This window comes from Leptinotarsa decemlineata, unplaced genomic scaffold, assembly GCF_025532065.1.
Source record: "Leptinotarsa decemlineata unplaced genomic scaffold, Ldec_3_MD MMD2_tig00000505_RagTag_RagTag, whole genome shotgun sequence".
NCBI lineage: Eukaryota > Metazoa > Arthropoda > Insecta > Coleoptera > Chrysomelidae > Leptinotarsa > Leptinotarsa decemlineata.
In genome coordinates, this window is record NW_027412549.1 from 1,163,192 (window position 1) to 1,190,508 (window position 27,317).

General features: G+C 35.2%; 1 protein-coding gene across 2 annotated transcripts; it reads left to right on the top strand.

The window, feature by feature from the left end:
* Positions 1-4,327: 4,327 nt before the first annotated feature.
* LOC111506994 (small G protein signaling modulator 1) lies at positions 4,328-25,803 on the top strand. Of its 2 annotated transcripts, XM_023162247.2 has the most exons (19): positions 4,328-4,585; positions 7,581-7,727; positions 9,302-9,533; positions 9,584-9,788; positions 14,326-14,570; positions 14,657-14,755; positions 15,897-16,036; positions 16,087-16,287; positions 16,338-16,527; positions 16,605-16,711; positions 16,789-16,984; positions 21,081-21,231; positions 21,466-21,730; positions 21,796-21,981; positions 22,046-22,194; positions 24,101-24,228; positions 24,288-24,551; positions 25,118-25,311; positions 25,375-25,803. In XM_023162247.2, the coding sequence occupies exons 1-19, from the start codon at positions 4,573-4,575 to the stop codon at positions 25,461-25,463; spliced, it is 3,201 nt and encodes a 1,066-aa protein (XP_023018015.2). In that variant the 5' UTR covers positions 4,328-4,572; the 3' UTR covers positions 25,464-25,803. The 2 variants fall into 2 exon arrangements, with proteins under 2 accessions (XP_023018015.2, XP_074029857.1); XM_074173756.1 differs by lacking the exon at positions 4,328-4,585 and having other exon boundaries at positions 7,565-7,727.
* Positions 25,804-27,317: the final 1,514 nt, after the last annotated feature.

The following is a 27,317-nucleotide window of genomic DNA, read 5'->3' on the forward strand; positions in this document are numbered from 1 at the left end:
AAGGGACAATAAACAGTTTAAATTAAAAAAAAAAGTTGTAACTTCAAAAGCGTCCGAAGACAGCAATATTTTCATTTGTACACTATTCATTCGACAAAATAGATGTCGGTTAATGAAAAAATCTAACTTGTAACCTAACCTAACCGAAGCTATATTCAACTAATGAATTTCAATACGTGATATGTTTTCAGCAAGTTCTAGTTACACTAGTTAGATTAAGTTAGGTTACAGGTTGTCTCATTGACAATCATATATTGAATAAATTTGCAATTAATGTAACATAATGACATCTATTTTGCCGAGTACAAAGTGTACATGCGAACAAATTGCTGTCTACAGAATCTGATCATAATTCGCAGTTGTAACTGTGAATTCACACTCATAACAGTAAATTTACAGTTATAACTGTAAATTGTGAAAAAATGAGATTGATTTTGGTGACGTATTCAAATGTTAAAATTCGAAGGCACCACAAGATCAGAATTCAAGAATAGATTTCCTCATATCTATATGGAAGTCTCTATTTCGAAATAATAAATTTGTATATATTCCTAATTCAAAATTACCCTATTTATTTTTCAAATATAAAGTTGCATGTCAAACTATATTTTGATCTGATCTGAAGGGATCTGAAAAATATTAAAATCTGGTTGGATCACAACTTATTAAGCTTAAACGTTGCGAAAACGAAATATATCACCTTCTCACCTACGATAAGCGATCAACCTAATATAAAAATCAAATTACACTCTCCCAAATGCGAGGATTTTTATGGTTGTAACTGCCCTGACTTGCAAAAAGTTTCAGTCTTGAAATACCTTGGTGTCATGATTGACCAGCATATCAGGTGGTCTGACCATATTACCTATGTGATAAAACGACTAAGAGCTCTGATTCACAAATTTTATCTGCTACGAGATATTCTAACACGAAAAAATCTTATTATGTTATACAACTCGCTAGTTGAATCTACCCTAAGATACTGCATAACAATTTGGGGAGGTGCTTTCACAAGCACACTACAAAACTTACAAACAACTCAGAACACTTTACTAAAAATTATACTTCACAAAAAAAAACTCTTCTCTACTAAATTACTTTATCAGGATACTAATTTATTCCAAATAAGACAAACCTACATCTACCAGTGTCTCCTGCGAATGCATCAAAATCATGAACACTTTCCGAGAAAGCCCCTCAATACTAGAGCAGCATCTAATCTTAACGTCGAAGTCAATCATTTCAAAAAGGCTGTCACACAAAGATCATTCCTTTATTATGGACCGAAACTATTTAACATTATTCCAGCTGACATTAAAAAAATCCGCAATAAAAATAAATTTAAATATGAAATAAAGAAGCTTATTTTCAACAGTGATACACAATTCAATATTTTCTGAGAAATCATCTGAATCCCTCTTCCAATCATCTAATCATAATCTTATATTGTTCCTCATTAATTAATTAATTAATTAGTTAATTAGTATTTTTCGTAATATTCCACTTACTAGTCTCTGTTCCAGGTTGTCTGCCTCTTGTAACTACCTACCTCTACATATCGCTTTTATTTCCTTTTGTTATATAATTCTATTGTCTGAAATGGACAAAGACACAACAGGCACCTGTGCCTAGGTCGTCCTTTTCAGACACAATCTCTACCTTAAGTACCTTAAGTTAAGTTTGAAATGTTAAGTTTGAAAATGTAATTAAGCAACAACAATAAACCTGATAATATGCATAAACATCATTTAAGAAGTTGATGAAATGCGCGTAGAGAAAGATGTTATTATTCTGATGTGTACTAAGGGCCCGTGTTATGGGTTTGAACTCCAGTTTGAACTAATTTCAAACCTCCTGCCCTGCATTTGTTGCCTTTTTATAGGTTTTGATTATAGCTGTCAATCAATCAATCAATCAATTACCAAGTAAGGTCCTTGCCATTGTCTCTGAATTTTGAAACACAAAACCTTTCCGCCGTTGGGGTTGGAAGAGCCACACTGCATAGCCTATCTTGAAACTCACCGGCACCGATTTTTTTGTCAAATTTTATTTTCATTATGTCGCTGAAAATCTTTAATTTGTTTCTGGCAAATTTATGGTTGATTTCTAGTCTCTCCTTCAAGTCATTCACTTACTCTGATAGGGGTACCTCTTCAGATTCATTGGATGAACTGCTACACATTACGTCTATCGGAAGATGCAGTTATTGACCGGTTTACAACAAGGATGGTGTGTAGCTTGTCAATTATTGTTCAAAGCTCCAGTATTCCAACAAAAATATAGGAACCAATTTATTCCAGTCCCTTTGATTTTCGGAGACAAACATCGAGAAGTAGCTGTTTGTGGTGCGATTATGTCTCTCGACCATTCCATTTATTGTGGGTAACAGGCACTTGTTACCGGATGTAGTCGCTGGAAGAGGTCCCAGAATATCAACTGCGATTCTGAAATGATGCTTCAACTTTTAACTTAGCCTTGTCTTCGGACCCTTTCTTCACGAGCATAGGTCACAGCCCTTGTATCACTTCTCTAAGTCTTGGCGACAATTGACCCAATAGTACCTCTCGCGCACTCTCGCTAGGATTCTGTTTACTCCGAAATGCCCTCCATCCAGTGCAACCATCGTAGAGCTGTTTGAATATTTTCGGGATTATGTGGAATTTATGGGTCCTTCCATCCGGGCTCTCTCGAATGCACATAAAATCCCATTGGAGCCAGTAACCCTTTTCCTGCTGGTCGTGCTCGGAAATATCTCTTCATTCCGGTCTCACATCTTTATCAATCCATTCTTGTACAGTTTTCAAGACCGAATCTTCTTTTTGAGCTACGGTGATATCTTGCCTCGTCATGAAGATAGTGTACCTTCGGGAGCTGGTACCACACCATGGGCAGGTGACTCCTCACATCTTCTATCCGTATCCCTAGACAGTTGTCAAGGGACTCTGACAGGTTACAGGGAACCCGAAGCAGCGGAAAATAGGAAATCTTATATCCCTATATTCCTGTCAGGGATATACGCTCTCGCTACCTTAACAAGTTGAGAGGCTATCTGTGTTTTCGTGACGCTTTTCTTTCCGATGTCAAATTTCAAAATCGTAAGTTTGTAATTTCCCGAGCCACCGGGCTATTTGTCCTTCTGGGGTTTTGGTGTGCTAAGTGGAGTACTGAGTGATATGACCTGACCAAGAATTTACGGTCATATAAAGAGTTGTGGTAGTAATACATCGCTACTAAAATAGCTAATGAAGACTTCTTCTCTTTGTACCTGAGGGAGTTCTGCTCCTATCCCATATTGGAATGCATCCTTGTCGAGTATGAACAAGTCCTCCTCCTTTAGCAATGCCAGGAATGGGGTACTGGTCAAAAGTCTTCTCAGGGCAGCAAATGCTTGCTGGCAGTCTGAGGACCAAACGGAGGGAATTCGCCTCTCAGTCAAGCCACGCTGCGGTCAGGCAATTTTTCCAAAGTCTCTCACGAAACGCCAGTAATAGTTACAGAGTTCAAGGAAACTTCTTACGTCTTGCTTACTCTTCGGTCGGCCTTGAATTTCTCTGGATCTGTTTCAACTCCTTTTAAGGAAACAGCGTGTCCCAAGAAATTCACTTTTTTCTGGAAGAGGTTGAACTTCTTGGGATTGATCTACAAATGAGTATTCCACAGCCTCGGGTAAGCACTGACAGATACTCGTCAAAACAGGCAAGCGGTTTTCGATTGAAGACAATCTATGAAAAATTAAGAGGAGTAACAAAATCACTGCGTGAACGCAAGCGAGCCATAAGTGGAACCACCTAGTGGTATGACATCCAAGTCAGCGTTGCGGTACTTTGACCAATTCCAGAAATACAGTGGGAAAATTAATCCACATGTATGTTTCTAAAAATTATTTAAAATCATTTCAGGAGGGCTTCCAAATTTTTGCTAACGCAGTTGTAGGTTTTAAAGATTGGTCAGGTATTATGTTTAGAAGAAGAAATGGAAAGCGTAGGTATGTTTTTATGTAGGTATGTAAAATTTTGAACTACTTTTGCAAAATACTCATTTACTACATTACATATTATATTCGGATCAGTTACTAGCTTAACGTTTTTAGTAATTATTTCTTAAATTCCCTTCCTACCTTTCTTCATCTTCATACCTATGAATCGAGTTGGTCGGTGATGTAATGATGCCCTAGTGTTTGCTCTTAAGCTTTTCTATTCAATTCTCTTCTTTTAATTAGTTTTTTTTCTACCCTCAAAAATTTTAAAGTAGCACGCCCTGCTCATCACCTCCAATCTCTCCGGAAAAGCGATAAGCAGTGGCGTAACCGCACACGATTAAACCGTGAGCTAATGAAATGCAGGCGTCTTTGGGGTGCGCAAGCGACTCCCCATTGATCGATTACATTTCAAGGTGGACAAACATCAAGAAGGAAACATAATGGACACCGCCAGCCACGAATTTTAAGTCAATTTTATCGAAACTTAATGCGTTCTTCTGAACAAATTAGTTATCGATCGTTTCCGTGGTCTGAGCCTTGGCAAAAAACATCTGTGCATCGAATAAGCAGTGGTTGGTAAATAACTCAGAAATATGTCACAGAACGGTGAGTTGTTTGTTTTTTTCATGTGATTTTTCAATAAAGGGCTGGGTTACTTTTGTTTCCAAACAACGACTAGGTGTATTTTATACGAGTAGATATATATTGTTTATGTAACGGTTCATAATCTCGGTAAATTCGGGCGTGAATGAGTTCAATATTTGAAAAACATTGTTTGGCCTGGTGGACGCCGAATACAACATATTATATATTGGTCAGTGTTAGGTACAAAATTCATAAATAGCAACATCCAGAGAAAATTTGCGCAAAAATGTATGGTGACAAAAGATTTTGGCATTTTTTTGCTCAGTATCAATAACTGTTGTACCGATTAAAAATAAACTCGCCATCAAAGCGTTAGGATTTTGAGTGCGTTATCTCATTAAAATAAACGTTTAATCCATTCAAGATCAGAGTATATGGGATATGAGAGATTAGTAGAATTTACAAGATATTTATACTACTATCAACATTCAATGGTTTTATACTGTTTTAAAATAGAAAGATATTCAGTTGATTCTTCTAATTATTTTCCAAATAAAGGGCGCAACAGTGGAATTCTTGAAGTGAAACAAAAATACAAATTGAAAGAGATATTTCAATAAGTTCGCTCTCTTGATGTGACAATTCGTGTCTAGAATATTAATATAATCTTGATTTGGTGTAGCAGCAATAGTTCCTTAACCTATCGTTATTTGAGCATTGATATGTCACATTTTCAATCTATTCACAATATAATCAAAGAACTGCAATGACGGTTTTCGAAATGGTATTCGAGGAAATCTAAAATAAAAAACATACATGCATATTATAATGAATAAAGCTCACCCGCGGATATCCTCATGTATATTTTTGGTCTTTTGACATCTTGAGGAGTATGTACATGATGGGTTTTTCTGAAGATCCAACTATACTCGTGTCGGTGACGCATTGAGAAACGCAGAAAAAATCGTTAAGGACAAATATCAAAGTTTTTTAAATTCTACATCTTTAATTTGGCGAGGCGCTTGGAGTTACTTGCAGAAATAAAACAGAATCTACTTATTTCTGTATCATGAGAATTTACAGAAACCATTGTATTATATATATTTTTCTAGTTTCTGTAGGTATTTGTGAATCTCACTAATACAGAAGGAACGTATTTAATAATCCAAAATCTAACCTGTAACTTAATCGATAATAAATGCAGTACTTAAATACAACAAAAAATATCATCAAATTATATGAATAGAACAAATAATAAATAAATGTTTTATTAATAATGAATAAAATATAATGAATATTTTTATTACTACACAAACACGTAATCTGAGAAAGGACAAGTTTGTATTCTTCACCACCGTGAAGAATACAAAAATAAATGACGTCACTGTGAATTCAACATGGAGGATTACCAAAAGTGATGAACTATATAGAACAAAAATCATTTTTTGTGCAGACCTAGTATTTTAACCTTGAACAATCTTAATGAATAAAAATTGTAATTAAAAGCATTATACCGGTGTAGAAAGGACAAATTTATCAGTTTACCCCGATAAGTTACTGTGAAAAATAATTTTCATTGAAAAATATGATCTATTTATCAGCAGCAGTATTCAATAATATCGCCTATCAAAAAAAGAACTGAGTAATTGTGCGGATGATATACTTAACTTATCGGGGGCTTAAATCTGCCTCCTGACATTTGTCAGGGACGCATGAAAATAAAGCCAACGAAAGCAAACCAAAGAAGTTCATAACATTAGTTTTTTTCCAATTGAGATTCATTACCCATTGTTTTTTATTGTTATCAACCAACTCACCTAATTATTCTATTTCGTGATCCTTCAACGAATTGATGTTTTGGTTTTCAGTGTTTAAAAAACAGAATTAGGTTACAACCTTTATCCTTATTTTTCAAGAAAGTATCCAAATGCAAAACGAAAACATCTAAATTGTTTCGATCTCTTTTCCTATTCCTTGACTGTATCCCCCTCTGGAGTGTAGGGGGATACAGTCAAGAAGACACACTGTATTCCAAAACATAGCTTTCTCTTGATATAAACGTGTCCCGCTGTTTTTGGCTACAGAATATATTTATTGAGAATTTGAACGTGTACTGTTTTCAATGGGACAACCAGTATATGTTGATGTACAGCTTTTCAATCTCTAATAATTTCGGAGTGACGGAAACCTAGGTGCATGTTTAGAAAGTTTAATATAATGAGTACTTTTTCAATGAATTGTTTCAAATTCGACTTTGAACTCGAAATTTGGACTTCTGAGTTTCAAAGTACAAATTACCAAGAAACAAATAATAAAAATATGTGGCCGTCTACGCTTCCGTTAAATTCATATACTTGAAACAAGCTAAATTTATTTTCTAAAAAAGGTGAACACAAACTTTACATTAATTGAAACCCATCAATTTATTAAATTTGCACAATTTCTAGAATATAGAAGCTTGTCGCAAGATTCATCTATGTGTAACTCGATTTTGACATTTATGAAAAAATCATGTGTCTTTTCAAAAAATAGGTGAATCTCAGGCCATGCTTTATATTTTATGTAAATTTTGAAATATAATTAAATTGAAATATAATTACAAACTCAAAGTTTGTTTTTATAGCATGTGAATAAAAGCTTTTTTGCTATAAATTGATTCAATTTCAAGTTACTCGAACACTTTTTTCGAAACCATCAGCTCTCAGACAAATACTTCCATCAGATCATACTTCCGAATATATTTTGATATTTTGAATTCATACTTACTAATTTTGTATGTTATTGTATACTAGAAATCAGTAATCTCAAAAAGTGTTACGCTGCATAATGTATTATACCTTGTTATATAAATATACAACAATATACATAACAATAATAATAGAATAACTTTAACAAGGAGATTCAAAAAGTAGGAAATTTTTGAACGCCACACCCTTGTCTTCCTCAGTACCATTAATCGCTATAGATATTGCAAAATAGTCTTCACCATGAAACGCCTATATGTTTTATTTTACAGAAAATGATTTCAAAGAAAGATTAATCGGGGCAGTCAAAAAGGAAGTGAAACAGGTGATGGAAGAATCGGTTACAAGGAAAGTTGTACACGAAGAAAGTGGATCTGTGACGTCTCTTTGTGGGGCCGTGGAAGCGTGCTTATCGCAAGGTAACTATTTTTCATAATCATGATGTAATGTTGATGATAAAATCTCACTTGCATATTCCTCCTTGATGCTCTTATAAGTCAGTTATGTCTCAAAAAATCTGGAAATTCAAACAAGCAATACATTTATCATCAAATAAATACTGGATTGTTAATCATCATAAAGTGTTGGGTGTGATATGAAAAATATTTGTTTTTTAATCTTTGAATAAATAGACTTTTGTTCACTTCACTACCAGGTCACGAAAAAGATGTGTCCAAGAATTGAAAAGAATGTTTTCAGAATTTCATTTTATATAATACCGTATAAGAGTCTAAACGATTCGAACAAATTCAATAAATGTGTGTGTGTGTGTGTGTGCCAACATGATTGTACCAAATAATAAAAAGTGTTGTTTCTTCAACCAACTATAGCCCATTTATGAATCACAACCCTCGAAAAAGTAAACTTGTGCCAGCTAAAGATGATTTTCGAAATCTTACCTTTCAAAGTGCGATCCCATAGTAATAATCAAACCAACGTTCACATAGCGTAGAACGAACCACTCACGCTAACCAACATCAAAGAAAGCAACATAGTCATCTCAAGCAAGTGGCGCTGCAATTCATTCACAAAGTCACTGAGATATTTATACCCGCTATGCCTTTTGAGGACGCCGCCATTAAAATAGTTACCTGCGACAAATAACGTCAAAAGAGGCGGCCGACGCTTTTCATAGACACGAACATTATTATTCGCGAGGCGCGTAGGCATAGTTCAAAATACGCGCCCGCTCGCTCGCAGGAATCGCGGCAGCACGTGTCTGGTTACCGTGCGTGCGAAAGTGAACACATATGTTTGAAACATATGTGTTGTCTGTGTTTACTATTTAATACTTGTTGATCATATTAAATGTTGGCCCATGTCGTGGCCAATCTTATGATAATGGGTCCAATATGGCCGGCATTCATAAAGGAGTATTAGCTAGAATCGTAGAAAGGAATGAGCTGGCCGAGTTCGTACCGTGCTTGGCTCACTCTTCAAATCTTCTCAGAAGAAGTTAAATATACTTCTCATGCTCTATAGAAGTTAAGTACGAGGTTAAAAAGAATATAAGTTTTTGCCCGCTTAAAAAATTAAAATACGGGGTGCATTATTGTTGTTATGATGGTTGAGTTGCTCTCCTTCAACTGCGACAATTTTCTCAAGATTAATGAGGGTTACTCCCAAAAGGGCAACTAGTTAATGGTGGAAATGATGTTTTGAAATGATAACTTCAGATTTTATTTATTCTCTCACAATAAATATGTATCATTGAGATTTAGAACTTTTTTCATCTAATATGTTGATGAAAATTGTTATAACATTTCTGAAATGCAGATTTACAGAAGTGTTTCAAAGTTCTCTAATGAATACACTTTTCTAACACCAGAACAAAAATACCGTTTTGATGTGGGAAAAGCGTTTCTGAAGTATTCATTTAACGTCAGAGGTTCCAATTATACCCATTATCTTTATTGTTGATTTAAACAATTTCAAAGTAGTGATTGAAAAATTGTAAACCGTTCCTGCGGTACTTTAACTACATTTTCTTTAGGGCTGCGTAGACGAGCATTGGGCCTGTTCAAAACATCTTCCACAACAGCTCTATTGCACAAAATTGCCAGGCACAGTCCCGAAGCAGCAAATATATCGAAAAAAGTACAGGAAATCGAAAATACCGATCCTAACAGAAGATCTTCCAGCAGTAGTGACAGCGTAACCAAGCCCACTTTGAAGAAGAACGCTTCATTGCCAACTAATCCTCTACCTAAATATTTATGGATAAGGTAGTAATAAAAAAATTTGAGTCGAACCATATTCATCCATTTTTTTGCAGGCTTGCCCTATTCGAGAAGCAACTAGCAAAAATTATTGACTATTTGGTTTCGAATGCTCACAAATATTATGATAAAGACGCCCTAGTAGCAGATCCCGACTACGGAAGTATTCTGAGTTCTCTACTAGTTGGGCCTTGTGCCCTCAATTACTCAAGGATGAAAACCCAAGATCATTTTTGGACAGATCCCCCAGCTGATGAACTGGTAAATGCCATCAACTGTAATATTCAATATAGTATAATCAAAATCGTCTCTAGTTCTATTTAAGCTATTATACTTTCAATTAAGGATTGATGTATTTAGGTATACTAGATCGCAAGCTCATGCCGATTTTCGGCATGAGCTTGCGATGCCGTATTTCGGGGAAAAGTGAAAACACAAAAAAGTCTTGTTTGGCTTTCATAAATTCAGATACTAATCATGAGTAGGATCTTTCCTAACCAATCATCGCACACGGACAGGAGAATAGGAAAAAAAATCAGTTTCGAAAAACTGGCCTCTATGCAAATGTCATGAACTCCTCTACAATATAAAAAAAATTCGTTCTTTATATTAACAAGGTTCGTTTAAGTTGTCATGCCATGCCGTGACGTTCAATTAGTTGGTTGTTGAGTGGTAAACGTAATTGTAACCCCCTACCCCAGAATTAGGATTGAAGGTCATCCCTTTTTGCATGGAATGGATTCAAAAATATTATTAGACATCTGAAATCTTCAAAAATATAGCCGAACAAAATATTTGGGTTATTTTTAAGATCATTTGAGACTTAATAACAATTATATTTTTATCCCGTCAAGAGTAAGAATTTGTTCCAAATTTATCGAATTAAAAAATCTTTCAGTTTTTTATAATAATTTTTTACTTTCTTCAAGTATGGAACAGAAATAAGAAACATACGCCATACATTTTCGTGTTATGGATTTCAAGTTTAAAAACTATGTTTTTTCCGTTAACCTGCTATGGCACCTCTACGAACGGCAACCCTCTGAAGTCGAAACTTGTGCGAGCTGAGGATTAACGAGGTCTTACCTTTTAACGTGTGATTCCTAACACGGGTTGGACGATAGCAAGTGAAAATCGAGAGCCTGCGGCTTGAACCATCGATTTTTACTTGCTATGGAACTCACTTCTTCTTCTTATAACATTGAAAAACGTGCTGAAAATTGGTTTACTGCAAACAAACTCAAGTTGAACGCAAGCAAATCCCAAAAAATAACCTTCTCCTCTAATATGAACTCACATGGTCGAATCACATAGAACAGCTCTGTAACAAATTAGCAAGTACTCTATTTCTCTTGAGGCAGTTAAAAAAAGCAATTCAACCTGATACTCTGAGAATGACATATTTCTCTCTGTTTCATTCGCAGATAAACTATGGAATAATTTTATGGGGAAATACCAGTCGTGCAGTAACCATCTTTCGACAACAAAAAAAAGCAGTAAGAATTTTAGCTGGAGATGGATATAGAGAACATTGTCACCCACACTTTATAAAGTTTGGCATCATGCCTTTACCTTCATTATATATCTACAATGCCTTATTAGAAATACACAGAAATATCAACCAGTTACAAACCCATTCAGATATAGGTACATGACCATAATACTAGGTATGCCAAGTTATTAAAAACTCCAAGGTATAGATTAACCAAATCTCAACATAATTCTCTGAATATCAATCTATATAACTGCTTGCCGGAGAGAATCAAATCACTATCTTTTGATCAGTTCAAAAAAAGCACAAAAAATATATTCTTGAACACTGCTTTTATTCCACAGACGAGTTTCTCGTCACAACAAAGCAACTGAGTCATGCACTCAACACATCACTTCTCTGAAATATTCCATTCTATTTACGCTATTTATTTATGCCTCACTTGATTATGTTTGTAACACTTTCAAAATATACGTTTTATTGTATAATTTTATTCATTGTGTACTTTATATTGTATCTATTAATATATTGACATGCCATATATGTATTTATAGGTATAGGTATATGTAATGTGGTGAAAATACATATATCTATCTATCTATCTATTTTGGTACTTATCACTTCTCGTGTGGCTTCGGTGGCCTTTGAAGGTCATTTAGAGTTCATAGCTTTTTCAAATTATTATTAATGATAACAAAAAAATTACAAAAACTCATAATATCCTATATTTATGATTGCACATTTTGAATAACGAAAGAAAATATATGCCAGTAAAATTTCAATACGACTTTTTCCGTCAAATTTGTGTAAATAGAATAGAAAGGTGAAAACACTAGTTTTTAAAAATCATCCATTCAAACAAATCGAATGAATTATCCGTTTTTTTAATGAGTCTCCTTTTTTAACTTTGCAGTGTAATAAAAATTATATATTGACGTAAATATATATTGATAGAATTTTTAACTTCGCAAAATGGATTTATGAACGTGCCAGTGCAACTTAATTTGTGTTAATTTTCTGATATTTGATAGTTCACAAAAGTAATCTTTGGAAAATTGCAGATATTAACTGGTATCACATTTAAATATTTCAGCTAGTATGTCTGAGTCTCATCCTAACTGTAGTATGCAATTTTGCTTTCAGTAGACTTCATTTGTGATGTCAATCGTCGCCGAGAGGAAACTATCAACTTGTCTTTTTAATAAAAAGGGAGTCTTATGATATTTAATTTGATAGGACTTTCAATTCAATTTTAGGTAATCGTACCAGTCGTTCTTGAGTAATTAGTATTTTTATATTCATCGCTCGATGAGAAGATCTCGATATCGAATATCGTCGGAGAAAAAATACATGGTTGAAAAACACTACATCAGGTGTATTATCTTGTATCAGCCTGAGGGTGGGGAATGCATAGTTTCAATAAATTCGACAATTCTCATTTCTCACAACCAATTCGATATCTCCCTCCCGGAATTTCGTCAGTACCGTAAAAGTGCTGTGGGTGATAATAAAGCACTCTTCAGACCGCGTTCTATTATATGGATATAGGCTGAGACCGCATATGATGGGTGCGAAGGGCGCCTCGCGGCATGCCTTGCATCTGGCATCAGCAAACTCTAGATGTATCAAGCGACTACGGTAGACTGAGGTGTTTAAACTACCATACTGCAATGGAAGGACATGATGATACCCCCGCAGTTTTCGACTTCAGCCCACTCGACCTGAAGAAAGCGAAGGTCAGGTGCCTTAATAAACCGAGATCTTCAATGTTGTTGGAGAAGACTCCATTTATCGTCTTATCCTTGTATTGCAGCAGGATTGAAGTGTTCTTTGAAGGTTCATCAGCCGCCTTCTCTATTTATTTTTTTACCGAACTATGCGCTGGTCAAGTCCTATCCCCCGAAGCCCCGATACATTCGGAGGGGGGGTAAGTGATCATTGTGTTCGAGAATCATGTGCCCTGAGCAAGCGCAGTGAGCCAAGAATGACAGCCTTCTGCATCTGTCCGGCTAAGATTTCTGCCTTAGTGCGGCAGGTATGATTTTAAGATCTGAGAGTAGAGAGGGCATCATTCCACAAAGGATCCAATAATCAGAACAACCATCTTAACAGAGTGGTCTGGATAGAGTCTGCGGAGTTCGAAGAGAAAATCTCGATATTTTATCCGTTTTTCCTCCTCTTTTCGGACGAGATTCGTCTCACCAGGACCTGAAAACTCCACAACAAATATCGTCTTGCTCTGGTGGTCGAAAAGGACTACATCAGGCTTATTAGCTTGTATGAGCACGAGGGTGGAGAACGAATAGTTCCAATAAATTCGGCACTTCTCGTTCCCCACAACGGATTCAATATCCCCCGGAGCGTAGGGCAACACCTGTGTCTCGTCAATACCGTAAGAGTGCCGTAGATGGTAATATAGCACTCTTAGGGCCGCGTTATGTCGATGTATATAGGCTGAGACCGCTTATATGCTGGACATACTGATAGCAAGTGCAAGGGTCTCGGACGCCTCGCGGTAGGCCCTGCACATTGTGTCAGGAACCTCTATACCTATCACGCGACTGCGGTAGACTAAGGTGTTGAAGACACGATCCTGGCAAGCCATGATGAACCCCTCAGTTTTCGACTTCAGCCCACTCGACCTGAGGAAAGCGAAAGTCAGGCGCTTTGATAAGCCAAGGTCTTCAATGTTGTTGAAGAAGATCCCATGCATTGGCTTATCCTTGTGTTTCCGCAGAAGTAAGGTGATCTCTGCGGCTGTTATATGAGCTTTTTGCTGAACGGGTTATTAATGTTATTGTTATTATTATAATTATTTCTTGTATTTTTAAATGTCCTCAGATCAAACCTGTCAAAATTTTGTACTGATAAGGGGGGGTTGAATTGTACCTCGAACTTTGCTCTTCCGTATTGCTCAATTTTTCCAGTATATTCTACCATTTCGCGTGGTTTGTATTTCCCAACTGAATAATTAATCGTTGCCACCTGGATCTGATATATACACTTCATGTGTGTAATGGTTAATTTTGTCGGATTTACAATAGTAAATTTCACTAGTATCTGCATTCAAACTCCGATTCCTTACGACTAACTGACTTTGTGTAAAGTATAAGTTATTTCTCCATTTCGGTTACACAAACGATGTGACATCAGATATCGTTCGACAAAATATTATACATTAAAAATTTTAATTAAAAAACTTCAAAATATTTGTAATGCTGTGGATGGTAAATACCACATTTACCTACGATATGATAACTACCAAGTATTTATTCCCATTTTTGTGCATTGTTGACTTTCTTGTAGGTTCAGAGACACAGAATTTCTAGCGCTCACTCCACCCCTCCATCGGTGAGAAGACCCATTCTGAACTTCCGGAGATCTCTTAATACAAGCTCAGAAGATACATTATCTTGCAGAACGTCTGCTCAACATATAGCAAAAGACTACGTCGAAAGTTTACACCAAAATTCCAGAGCAACGTTACTTTTTGGGAAAAACAACGTTCTTGTTGTGCCTTTGAATGCAGACGTGTCGGAACCGATGCCTGGGTAATATATGTAGCGTTTGAATTGTTTCAACTGAACATTTTTTCATTTCTGGCGTAGGTATAATCTGATTTTTTTATTTATTAAAGGTATTTGAGTCTCCACCAAACGCCTAACGGACTAACTATAAAATGGACTCCAAACCAGTTGATGAATGGTTTCGTAGATGAATCTGGCCAGGATAAAAGGTAAGTAAGTATAAGAATATTTCTTTCAAATATATCGAATAGTTCATATAACTATATAACTTTGCAAATATAGATACCGAATAGTTTATGGATTAAAAGCAGACTTATAACTTTTCAATTATATCACTCTAATTTGATACATTTCGAGATCAAATCTAGACTACATATTTGAATAACATTCTTCCACGTAACATTTTACAAAACCACAACACATATTTTATTATACAATAGTTTTTTCGAGCATATAAGTAGGCATGGACATCTCCCTTAAGAAGAGGAAAGGTCGATCTCTTGGGATCGACAGAAGATTTAAACTAAAATGATAAACGGGGCTTCAGTATCAACCGCCAAACGAGACTCGTCCTCCACTAAAGCTTTCACTACTAGGCAACTAATTGCAACCAGAACCCAAAAACAAATCTTTCGTAATCCAACTCTAGACTGTTTCTCTGTTTCGACTCACCAACTGCCCTTAAAGGATGAACCTAAGAAAGTGAAAACAATGACATCCCCTTTACGAAAACGTCATCTATGAGATCTACACAAGACTTTTTCGTGGATTGAGTCTTCTTTCGATCCCATAGATGGCGTCTTCTTATAGAGAGATGTCATAGTCTTCACTTTTGCTAAATTTTCCTCATGGGCTGCACCAGTATAAGATCTATGGCGGATCGAAACAGTGCTTGACTTTCCAATAAGGCGGTCCCTTTGGAAAAGATAGTAAAGGATAGTGGATGAATCTCGTTCGGCCGTCGACATCGAAGCTTATGGAAGCCTCGTTTATCTGGAATATTCGAAGTTAGAGATTTTTGCTGATCCCGTAGATGGCATCTTATTGAAAGGAGATGTCCATGCTGACTTTACTCAGGCTTGCACTTTGAGGAGAGTTGAGTCCAACAACGCCTTCGTAGTTCAGCCTAGCACTACTGTAGAGACCTATGGTAGGTCGAAACAGCGCTGTCTGGTATTGGATCACAATGCTTTGTGTTTGGGTACTGGTTTCAACTCCTTCAAGCGTATTTAATACTGAATTACAAGTAGTGCTTTTTGAATATATCAGTTGATATCTTGGGGTAGTGAAATAATTTCGAGAATCTATATCATGATTTTTAAACCCGGGATAATAATGCTCAATTTTCAGCGTATATTGGGATTACGCCTTACAATTGCGACTTGATGAAATTGTGTATGTTCATTGTCATCAAGACAGTGATACGGGGGGAAATGTTACATTGGTTGGTCAAGACGGAGTACAAAGGCCGCCCATACATTTTCCCAAAGGTACTCGACCGTTGTTTTTCAGACACCGTATTAATAATTGATGTTTTCAGGTGGCCATATGTTGGCATTTTTGAGTTGCATAGAAACGGGACTCTTACCTCGTGGAAGACTGGATCCTCCTCTATGGTCTCAAACACCCGGAAGAAACTACACGAAACGTAGAAGACCTCTAGCAGCTCTGAATGAAACTGATGAAACAACGAAGGACTATGTTTTCAGAATCATCGACAACAGTAACCATAAAGAAATTCGTGAGTAAAATAATTTATAAGTAAATAAATACCAAACTAGTCATCTCTAGTGAAGCGGAATGAGCTTATGGATACCCACGTGTCTTTCCCCACAAAAGTCCGAGTTCAACTTTGCAGCACGAGTACTAGCTCCGAAAGTTCTTCCAAAAGCTTCAGTTTAGATCAAAATGCCCCTGACAGTCCACCAAGTGTTTGTATCCAAGCAGTTTGTGACTCTATGAAGCGGCAAATCATATCCAGGTTTGAATTTTAGATAGTCACTAAATAAATTTGAATCGAATCAAAGTTTAAAAAATCCGTAATGTTGAAAATTTCAGGGCCTTTTATGGATGGTTGGCATACTGCCGACATTTATCTACGGTAAGAACTCATTTGAGTGGTTTGGTTAATGGCAAGATAATCAATGGTGATGGAGCAAATGAAGGTAGAGTGTGCATCATATAATGATTATATTGTTTCCCTGCAGGTGTTGAATTATTCTAGTTTAATCATTTTGTACAGGTATCACCCTTGAAAAATGGTCTGAACTCTGTTTAGAAGGAGTAGTGACCGATTATGCAGAAGTTTATAGGTTAACGTACTTCGGTGGTATTGCAGAGGACTTACGAAATGAGATTTGGCCATATTTATTGGGTCATTATAAATTTGGAAGTACTCCAGAACAAAGAACTGAATTAGGAGAGGAAACTCGACAGGCGTAAGTTGAAAATAGTATATATTGTTCTAGTGAAGTCTCGTTAGTCATACTTGGGATGCTTATTCTATTATTATTAAGGAATCTGAAACCTACTCAACCTGCTATAAATATTTATGAGATAAGACAGAATTCCTTGACATGTAATAATTTGCCAACTAAGAACGATCGCAATATCACTGGATGTTTTAAGTGAGCTAAGGGATAACCGTACACATTGTTACGAGAGTAATTAGTTCGCACTAAGAGGATAGGTACATGTGAGAATGCATGTCTATGGGTTAAAACGCATCCGCATATCCGGCTTGGTATCTTATCTTCTTCGGAAGACTCCGTAGTTATTTCTCGGCCTACTGAGGAAGTAGTCGAAGTGGCCGTTCTACTATCCGTTGGCACGGCTGGAGAAGAGATTCATATCATGCCACCAGTAAGGGGGGCATTTCACAGAACCCACAACAGTTGTCTCATTTGGATGCAAAGGTTCATATTATTCGAATAGACTGACATCTGGCCACTGAAGAGTGAATTGCTACACAAAATAGAAGCCCAGATCAAATCAGCGATGGGTTCTACGTGTTGTGAATAACCTACAGACGGCTAATAGGGTGTAATCGTTCTGGAAGAGCATTTATGAATATACACATCTACTCAACCTAGACATTACAGCTCCAGGCCCAGATGAGCTGAACACTTATTGGAAGAAAATATTACCCACCATCATCTCTGGTAAGAGTTTTGAATCCATGGCGGAGAGAGGCGAACCGTATTCTTATATTCAAAAACAGAGAATTGTCTATTCAAAAATACTACAGGTCGATAACATGCTTGAATTCGTGATATAAGTTGCATTATTAGAACGAATTGCAGAGAGTATCAAGATTATTGCAAACAGAATCTGCTCATCGACAAAGTGGCTTTACGCAGGACTCGGTTCTATATAAATATTACTTCTCTATGGTCTGAATTTATTTCTGTAAGGCATTTAATATTAAATTGTATAACTCTGGAGAAGAAGATATTTATCAGTACATGCATTCGGGATGAAACGGTGATTTCAGAGAAGTTTAGCTCGTTGATAGATGTATACTCACCTAGGAATGAAACAACGCCACACACAAGAAATAACCACCTTAACAAGGAACTCTCTCTGTAGAAATTATCAGTACAATCTCTAACATATCTAGTAATTGGAAATGTCAGGGATTTACAGAGCTTTTGGCATGTCCAGCATATGCGGTCTCAATCGGCATAATATAACACGGCCCTAAAAGTTTATTACCACCTCCGTCACAGTATTGATGAGACAACAATGCCACATACAATGCTTCCTTATGCTTCGGGGTGTGTTGAATCCTTTGTAAGGAATGAGAAACACGAAATTTACTGGAACTTACCCCACCCTTAGGCTGATGTGATTCCTCTCGATCAACAAAATAAGATGAAACGGGAAAACGTCAGAAAACGGGAGGGAAAACCTATGAAATTTAGCCATCCTGATAAAATAGTACTACACTACAATAGAAATTTAGGCCAGGCAAAGTCGTCATTTTTCGTTCATTGCGTCTACACAAGATACATGAATTTCGATCCCAATAACCACTTTATTATCATTGAATTCCGACTGCTGTTTCAAAATACTGTTAAATTCTGACCTCAATAACGGAATTTTATTAAATTTCGTTTTCAAACTCGAAATTTTATTGAATTCCGTCTTTAAACTCTGAATTTTATTAAATTCAGACTTTAAACTCGAAATTTTACCAATTTCCGATTTCAAATTCGGAACTTAAAAAATATGTGCCCTTCTTTCCTTTTGTATAAAAGTTTATAATGAAATAGTAGGATTTTTTCAATTTTCACTTCAACTTACTTCTAGACTTGTTCCTATTGCTTCATTCTCAGTGTTCTTACAATCCAAATGGTTGGTGTGATATTTTCTTTCCGTGATATAGCATATATATATATATATATATATTTATATATATATATATATATATATATATATATATATATATATATATATATATATATATATATATATATAGATAGATAGATAGATAGATTTTATTTGACTACGTTATGTAAAAAGAAAAAACATTTGTAGCAAGTCATATCATTCAATATAAAATGTAAAACTAGGAAGAATGTGTCAGTTTATAGTAAAATACCGACTTAAATAAATATAACTGAAATACAAATTGCCTAAAACGCACGTACAGTCGTGCAATATTTAAAATAGAGGAAGAACTTCTTCATATATATATAAATACAATAAATGGGTTCTGCATATCAACGTACAGTGTTCTATATGTCCATGTGGGAAGATGCAAATTCTTCCACAGAGTAGAAACAATTTTTAAGAAGGTAACATTTTAGTTTTTTTTTGAAATTCTGTATTGGAAGCTGCCTTATTCTCTCCGGTATTTTATTGTAAAGCCCTAGGGGAGGGGAGTTGTTTTTTGATTTTGTAAGTCGAAAAGACTGTGTTTTCAGGAGATTAGATGATCGGGTGTTATAGGTATGGGACTCTGACATTAGTGTAAAATTGGTTTTGTGTTTATGAATATCAATCATAGAATAGTATATGAACAGACACGGTAATGGCATTATTCCATATTTAGCAAACAAGGGTTTGCAGTGATCATTAAAATTTGCTCCAGTTATTATTCTGACACTTTTTTTTGCAGTGTAAAAATTTGGTTGGCGGTGGATGCGTTCCCCCAGAGGATCACACCATATGTTAGGTGGGAGTGCACCAGTGAATAGTAACTAGAGAGCAGTGTGTCAATGTTCAAAACCTTTTTGAGTTGTCGTAACAGGAAAATATAACTGGATATTTTTGAGCTTAATTGATATACGTGTTCCGACCAGTTGAGTTTGTCATCGAAGGTTATACCCAATAATTTCGCGTGGTTTCCGTTTGCAACTTGGTTGTTTGTAGAAATCGTGAGGTGTTGTGTTTTCTCTCGATTCAGTTTGAGGTTGTTGGAATTGTACCACGTTTCGGCTTTGATTTCTGCCTCTTCCATAGCAGTATTTAGGCTCAAAGTATCCTTGTCGAGGTTAACCAAAGTAGCGTCGTCTGCAAACATAATTAGAGTTCTTGGAAAAAGGTAGAAGAACAGGTCGTTTATGTATATAATGAACAGTAATGGGCCTAAAATAGAACCCTGTGGTACTCCATGCTTCACTGTTCTAAATTCTGATAGCTCATCCTCAACATTAACGCACTGTTCTCTGCCAACTAAATACGAACTCAGCAGCTGGAGTGGTGGACCTCTAATGCCATAGTATTCGAGTTTTTTCAATAGACTATTGTGTGAGACACAGTCGAAGGCCTTGCTAAGATCGCACATTGTGATTCCCGCGTGTTTACCAACTTCGAGGCCCTCTACGATGTTCTGTACAATCCTACAGATGGCATCAATTGTTGAACAACTCCTCCAATATATATATATATATATATATATATATATAATCCTTTGCGAGAATGCAGTTTTCCATTTGTACATTAGAATAGCTGACCAGATCTATACCGGGTAGTTTACTGATGTGCTGAAACGTTTTTTTCACATCACTACACAAGGCGATCTTCCAGTACCAGTAATTCATCGAAATTTTGTATCCAACATAAAATTTTAACAACCAAATTGGGGTAATCAAGAAATGACTTTCAATTATTATATTAGTGCAGCAGCTGAAGTTGTCATGGTCGATGAACCACCGTGACATCTTCACTGATATATCGTTATAAGATGACTGTGAAATGGAAAAATATGAAAACGTGAATGATAGTGAAACTTCAGTTAGCACCACTGCAACTCGTGATGTAGGTACAAAACGGAGAAGCCTTAATAAATGGGAATTATATTATATTATTGAATAAATTTTGATATAGACAATTTTTTTTAATTTAACCGATTTTGTATCTCCTGCGGATTCTGATTTGACAAATACTGGCCCTGGACACAGTGTTATTGGCCAATATGCTTGTTAGAAAAAAATACTTACTCCGAAAAAATTATTGTTATTATCGTTGCAAAAATCCCCCATATGTAATCTGTCACTAGATAAAAACTGACTATGTTTCTACATTTAGGTATGAAAATACGATGTCTGAATGGTTGGCAGTGGAAGCTATAGTTAGGCAGAGAGACAAAGAGACCCAAGCACATGCTATAGCAAAATTAAGTAGTGAAAGCATGTCTGGAGATCAAGTCCCGCAAATACACCGAGAGTTGAGTAATGAGGTGATTATTAACTGTCTGAATATTTCTGAAAAATTTTACAGAAATATTCTTAACGAGCATGCTACAAGGAGATATAAACATTAAAGAAAAATCTCTTTTGACTTATACTTTCAAAAATATTGTAGAACAAGTATTTCACTCAAAAATCATTCAAGCATTCCTGTGCAAGAAGAAAGGTTCTTAGTTGTTGTTAATCAGTTAACAAGCAAACTTGAACTAATGATGATTCAACAGGTTTTTGAAGAGGATCCCATTACCGATGACGAAGAAGAAGAAACGTCCGATGAAGACAATCAAGACAAGTGTGCCAAGAAACTATTACGAAAAAAACAAAACACTATCAAGTACGTCAGTGACGGAGAAGATGACTGTGAAGTGAAGAAAAATGAAAACGTGAGTGATGGTGAAACTTCAGTTAACACCAAAGCAACTTGTGATGTACAAAACGGAGAAGCCTTAATAAATGGGAATAATAGTGTAGCGATTAATTCTAAAATAGGTAACGGTGAACGGAAAATTCTGAAAATATTTCATTTGATTGTTTAAATAATTTTACTGTTATAGGTGAAGTAGAACAAAATCAGACACAAGATTCAACTCAAGTTAGTATATCAGTAGAAAGTAAGAACAACGTAAATGTAGAAACCCCTGAAGAACATGGATACTTACTTTCGAATAAGAAAGAGGAACTCCAAGACTTTATTCATAACGTGGTTGTGATCAATGCTAGTGTGGACATGTGCAATATAGGTACCTAAATGAATATTAGCTTCATTTGAAGTCCTTATAAAAAAACTCTAATATTTCTTTGAAGGCAACGACAGCTCTCGAATGGCAAATTTGGATGCTGTCACAGAAGAAAATAATTCTTCCTTGGACACCTGTATAGAAACACATGGACTTGCCTCTCCTGCTAGATCGGCCTGTGTTTCTCCCGCTAGTTCGAATGGAGGAGTATATAGTGTAAGTCTAAAAACGTGATGATTACATGAATCATGTGACAAGTTATACATCTAAAGAATTATGAAGGGTCTACAAAGCTACGAACTCTATTATCTATTCCTCACAATACCTATTAATATTTACGATTGACATAATATCTACTAGAGACTTGACGGCGACGATAACATTAATCCAACATTCCATACAACCATCTTTATGATACTATTAGCCACTCTGACTCTATATCTCTGACCTGAAAATTCACGACCATTGTGAATAGACGATTCTATGAGTCTAGGGAACAATGTTGAAAAATTGCAAATTTCAATATTTAACAGCTGATATTAATTGACGTGAAATGCTTATCTGAAAACTCACGGGATAAGTAAAGTATTGTTTTTTTAAAAAAAGTCCAGTGTGATTATTCTTGAATATTATCTACCTAAATCTGTTTTGTACCTCTATTGAAATTGGCAAGTCGGCATTTCGGAATGTGCTTCTTAAGTGCAAGGCTAACTGCCTCATTGATTCACATTCCTTTCTGAATACATTATTTCCCCCTGACCCAACAGTTAAACAAACTTGTGTATATTTGTCTCCTGAACTTTCTTGATACGTAAAAGTGTCAGAATCTTACGTTACAATGATTTGAGTAGGCCAAGTAGAAATGTATAGAGTGGTGTCCTTGAAAAAGATCTATTGACGAACCTACTTGGCATATTCGTCCTTCATTCGTTCCACTCCGTTTGTTTAATTTCTTATTTACCCTTTCAATAACATTGTACCCTTCCACTGCACTTCATCCATAATTTTCTCGATTTCCATTAGAACTTCCCAGACTTCACCTTGTACTTGCTGAAGTTATTTTTTTATTTATTTCTGGAAAAAGTTTAGTCTTTGTTAATTTTGTTAATAAGTTCATCCTGCTGTTGCTTTTTATTTCTTTCTCATTGCTCAACCTCATTAAAAATTTCTTTCCCCTTACCTACTTGTTTTCCATTGCTTGTTTTTCACATTACATGTTGTTTTTTGAAGGAACTTTTCTTTTTGATCATTTATTCTTGTTGTTCTAATTTTGTATTTCCTTCTCTTCTTTTCTCCCCTTTAATTCCTACCAGTCTTCTTGTAGTTGAAATTGGTTTGACAAGATCTCCAGATTCTTGCCATCTCATCGAACTTTTATCCTTTCGTCGGTGCCCACCGGTCACCGAAGTCAGTCTATAATTTTTTCATTAAATTATTGGCACACTTATTGATTGAGCTTTTCTAATGAAAAACACAGAAACATATTCACTAAAATACTTACACTGTCTGTATTGAAATGACTTGCTCGAATATCACTATATAGTCCGGTCAATTTAGACATTCTAAGCTACCTAAATTCCCACCAAGCTGAAAATCAGCAAGATTGTTTAAAATATGATTAAAAATAAAAGTTGAAAGTTCCCCATATTTCCCCTGTATGAAAAAATTTTATTTAAGGTCAACGGTCAAAAAAATGAGTTTTTCACGATTTTCAGCAAAACGGTAAGTTTAATCATAAAAATACTTCACACAAAAATTGGAGATCATAAAAGTATCTACAAAAAATGTATCGATACTTTTTTTTCTACGAGCCACCGTTTTTGGGATATAACGATTCAAAAAGTTGTAAATAAATAGACAACACCCTGTATTCGACAGTTCAGTTTCAAAGCCTGTAATATTACCTATTACATAAAGATGGTGTTAACCACAGTCAATTTTTTTTAATGAGTAAAATAATTTCCAAAGGTTTTGGTGCAGTTATTTTTATTTTTTGTTAACATCGAAAATTACTCAAAGTTTTTGGCCAAACACGCCGCACATTTATATACGCATCGAATATTTACGGAGCAGGTAACTGGAATATAGATTAACTTATTCAGTTCATGAAACTTGTTTTTAGCAAGATCTACTAGAAACATTTGGCTTGAACTTACATAGAATTGAGAAAGACGTACAACGTTGTGACCGAAATTACTGGTATTTCTCAGAGAAAGATAATCTGGACAAATTGAGGAATGTCATGTGCACGTAAGTAGTTTTTCGTTTCTGTAGTACGATCATAATTATTGATAAACGTTGTAATACAGGTATGTTTGGGAACACCTGGACATCGGATACATGCAAGGAATGTGCGATTTGGTGGCGCCCCTTCTTGTAATATTTAACGATGAATCGCTCACGTACGCCTGTTTTTGTCATCTGATGGAACGGATGGTGGAAAATTTTCCCAACGGCAATGCCATGGACTGTCATTTCGCCAATATGCGATCTCTGATACAAATCTTGGATTCCGAGATGTACGAACTGATGCACGCGAGCGGAGATTACACACACTTCTATTTCTGTTACAGGTAAAATTATATTCCGAACAGAAAAAGGGTTGCTGGAAGACATTTACAACTTTCGACTGCAAGAATTTACAAACTTGACTTTTTTAGTCACTCTACCAGCAATTTCCAAACTAACATTAATATAATTCTCATACATTTTCAATTACGGAGAAAATCAATACTTCAAATAATTTTCGGAAAGTTAATCTCCCCCAGCTGTCCAACTCCTCTAGTTCTCAATTTTCCCAGTTTAAGAAATCTATTTTTCACGATTCCTTCATTAGATTCATTTTACACCAGAGGTTTCAAAATAGTACAACGAGGTAATGAATTTAAAAATCAGAGAAATTTTTGTCATTGTGTCAATTAATTGATACAGCTATATCTTTCTCATCAGCACTTCTAACAGTTTTTTACTCTGCTTTTAACGCATAACAAAAAAAATGCGCTTTTAAAGAAATTCAAAATCACTATATAAATGCGAACTAACGTGAATGGCATATAAACCTATTTTCTGTTTTATTATCCATACTAGTAAAAAGTAGAGAAATAAGTAAATAAAAATTATCTTATTCTCGATTTCATAGGTGGTTTTTATTGGATTTCAAAAGAGAGCTAGTGTATCCTGATGTGTACGCAACCTGGGAAATAATTTGGGCTGCACAACAAGTTGCTTCGACCCACTTCGTCCTATTTGTAGCACTGGCTCTTGTGGAAACCTATAGAAATATAATACTATCAAACAGTATGGATTTCACGGACATTATCAAATTCTTCAATGGTAAGACTGTCTTCGGTACATCTGCTCGAAACCTGTTTAATTCTTAATTTTTTTGAATCCCAGAGATGGCGGAGAAACACGATACTCAGGCGGTATTGAAACTAGCCAGAGAACTAGTACTACAGTTACAACTATTAATAGAAAATAAGTAAATGTTTAAGAAATGTCATGCACGACAAGAACATTTTTGAATTATTGAGACAACTCAAGGTGGGCAATTAGAATAGTGACTTTTCTAAGGCATTCTAACGGGTAAGAGGTCAATCAGCAATTCTGTTTCTTGACGCTGACCATCTACAGGATCTACTTAAAATTTTAGGTGTGAGGATATATGTATTTGTGATAAAACTTATTTTCTTACATAAGAGATACTGCATTCGATCTGAAACTTTACCATGTACCTAGTCTTTTGAGTGTTTCAACTGTTACATGAATACTGGAACTATTTGTTTCATTATATAGGTACCCAAAACAGAGGGTCTAATATGTTTATACCAGTGTATAATATTTGCTTCGGCCCGTTTGAAATATAAATTCTACCTCTTCATCAATTTGTCTCTGAACTGAAAAATATGTTGAGTATAGCCGCCATGCACTATTTTATTTGTATTTGCTTATTCAAACTTGTGCCTATTCCAAAATCATCGATTTAAGAAAGTGACAAGTAGCACTTTTAATAATATCTCTTGTTATATGAAATTTTTATATAATTTTATAATTACTATAGATTTTATTGTTCCATTCAAAGCAATCAGTTAAAATCGCTCTTGTATCATCTTAGCACAAGAAATTAGATTAGTAAATTGGAATTGTGCCAAACATGTATAAATTATATGATTCCGAAGTTCTTAGTTTTCAGTTCATTTTACTTATTTTATACAAAGAAAATATCAATAAAATGGAATTGCCACTAAACTATATACTACTCTGAAATCTCAAATCAAGAGAAATATGTTATTTTATATAAATCTTTTATAAATTTTAAGAAATACCTATATGTGATGCATGAAATATCTGAAAATAAGTGTGTATCAAAAAACTTGTTTCCAAAATAAATATTTATTTATTGTTAATCAGGAGAAATAATATTTATTTATCTGTATTAATACACTATGTGTATAAATGTTTTATACTAAAACAAATCATATAAATATACTCTATACATATTGATGATGATTAGTTTTCCAGAGTTTGAATAGTTATATTTATTTTTTTTAACCTGAGTGAAAACCGTTAATAGTTACTACATAGGTATTTTTCTTGTATTGTTGGTATAAGTATATAATATTTTATTGAAAATTAGAAGTTTATTATACTATATAAATGAATTTTTTTTCATGCATTACCCTTTTTATACTTCACTTTAATACTCATGAACTTTACAACAGGACTGAAGTTGAAATTATTGTTGAAATTATTTAGAACCTTTCGAGACCACGTCGAGTCTAAAATAGTTCTATCAAAAAAATAAAGTGATTGAAAAATATTTCTATCTACAAGAACTAGGTAACAGGCGACAGAAGGTTTGTTTTGCATCAGGCTCAATAATAGGCAGACCAAGTAATCATTATGAAAACGCATAACCTGGGACCATACAAAGTGCATACTGTTATTGTAGCCATTTCATATAATTACGTTTGGTTGAAGGTGATTGACAATGTTTCATGATGAATTTCACTAGTTCGGACTTCCATTGTCTAATACAGGGGTCTCCAAACTTCGAAGCCTTCGACTAGGATAGTCGCAAAGTGCGTGACCTAAGCAAACTTTCGCTTTTTTTGCATTTCAATTATTATTGTGTATTCGTATTGTGTATTATTGTGTATTCGACATCTAGTGGCGAGTAGTGGTACTATGTACTATCTATCACCTAGCTACCCGCTAGGTGGCATTAGGCGTAATTAAATATTTGGAATTACCGCGTTGGTTCGAAAAAGTTCTGGTTCTAGCTAGTGTATTCCGATCACCTCGAGATGGCAGTAATAATTGCATATAAAAAGGCTAGC

Bases quoted from the DNA above. Each gene is read 5' to 3' on its own strand.
- LOC111506994 (XM_074173756.1), top strand. From the start codon at position 7,565: ATGTTTTATTTTACAGAAAATGATTTCAAAGAAAGATTAATCGGGGCA. The intron at 16,288-16,337 runs GTGAGTAAAATA...AGTCATCTCTAG, and splicing joins CAGTAACCATAAAGAAATTC to TGAAGCGGAATGAGCTTATG. The intron at 21,232-21,465 runs GTGATTATTAAC...ATGATTCAACAG, and splicing joins ACCGAGAGTTGAGTAATGAG to GTTTTTGAAGAGGATCCCAT.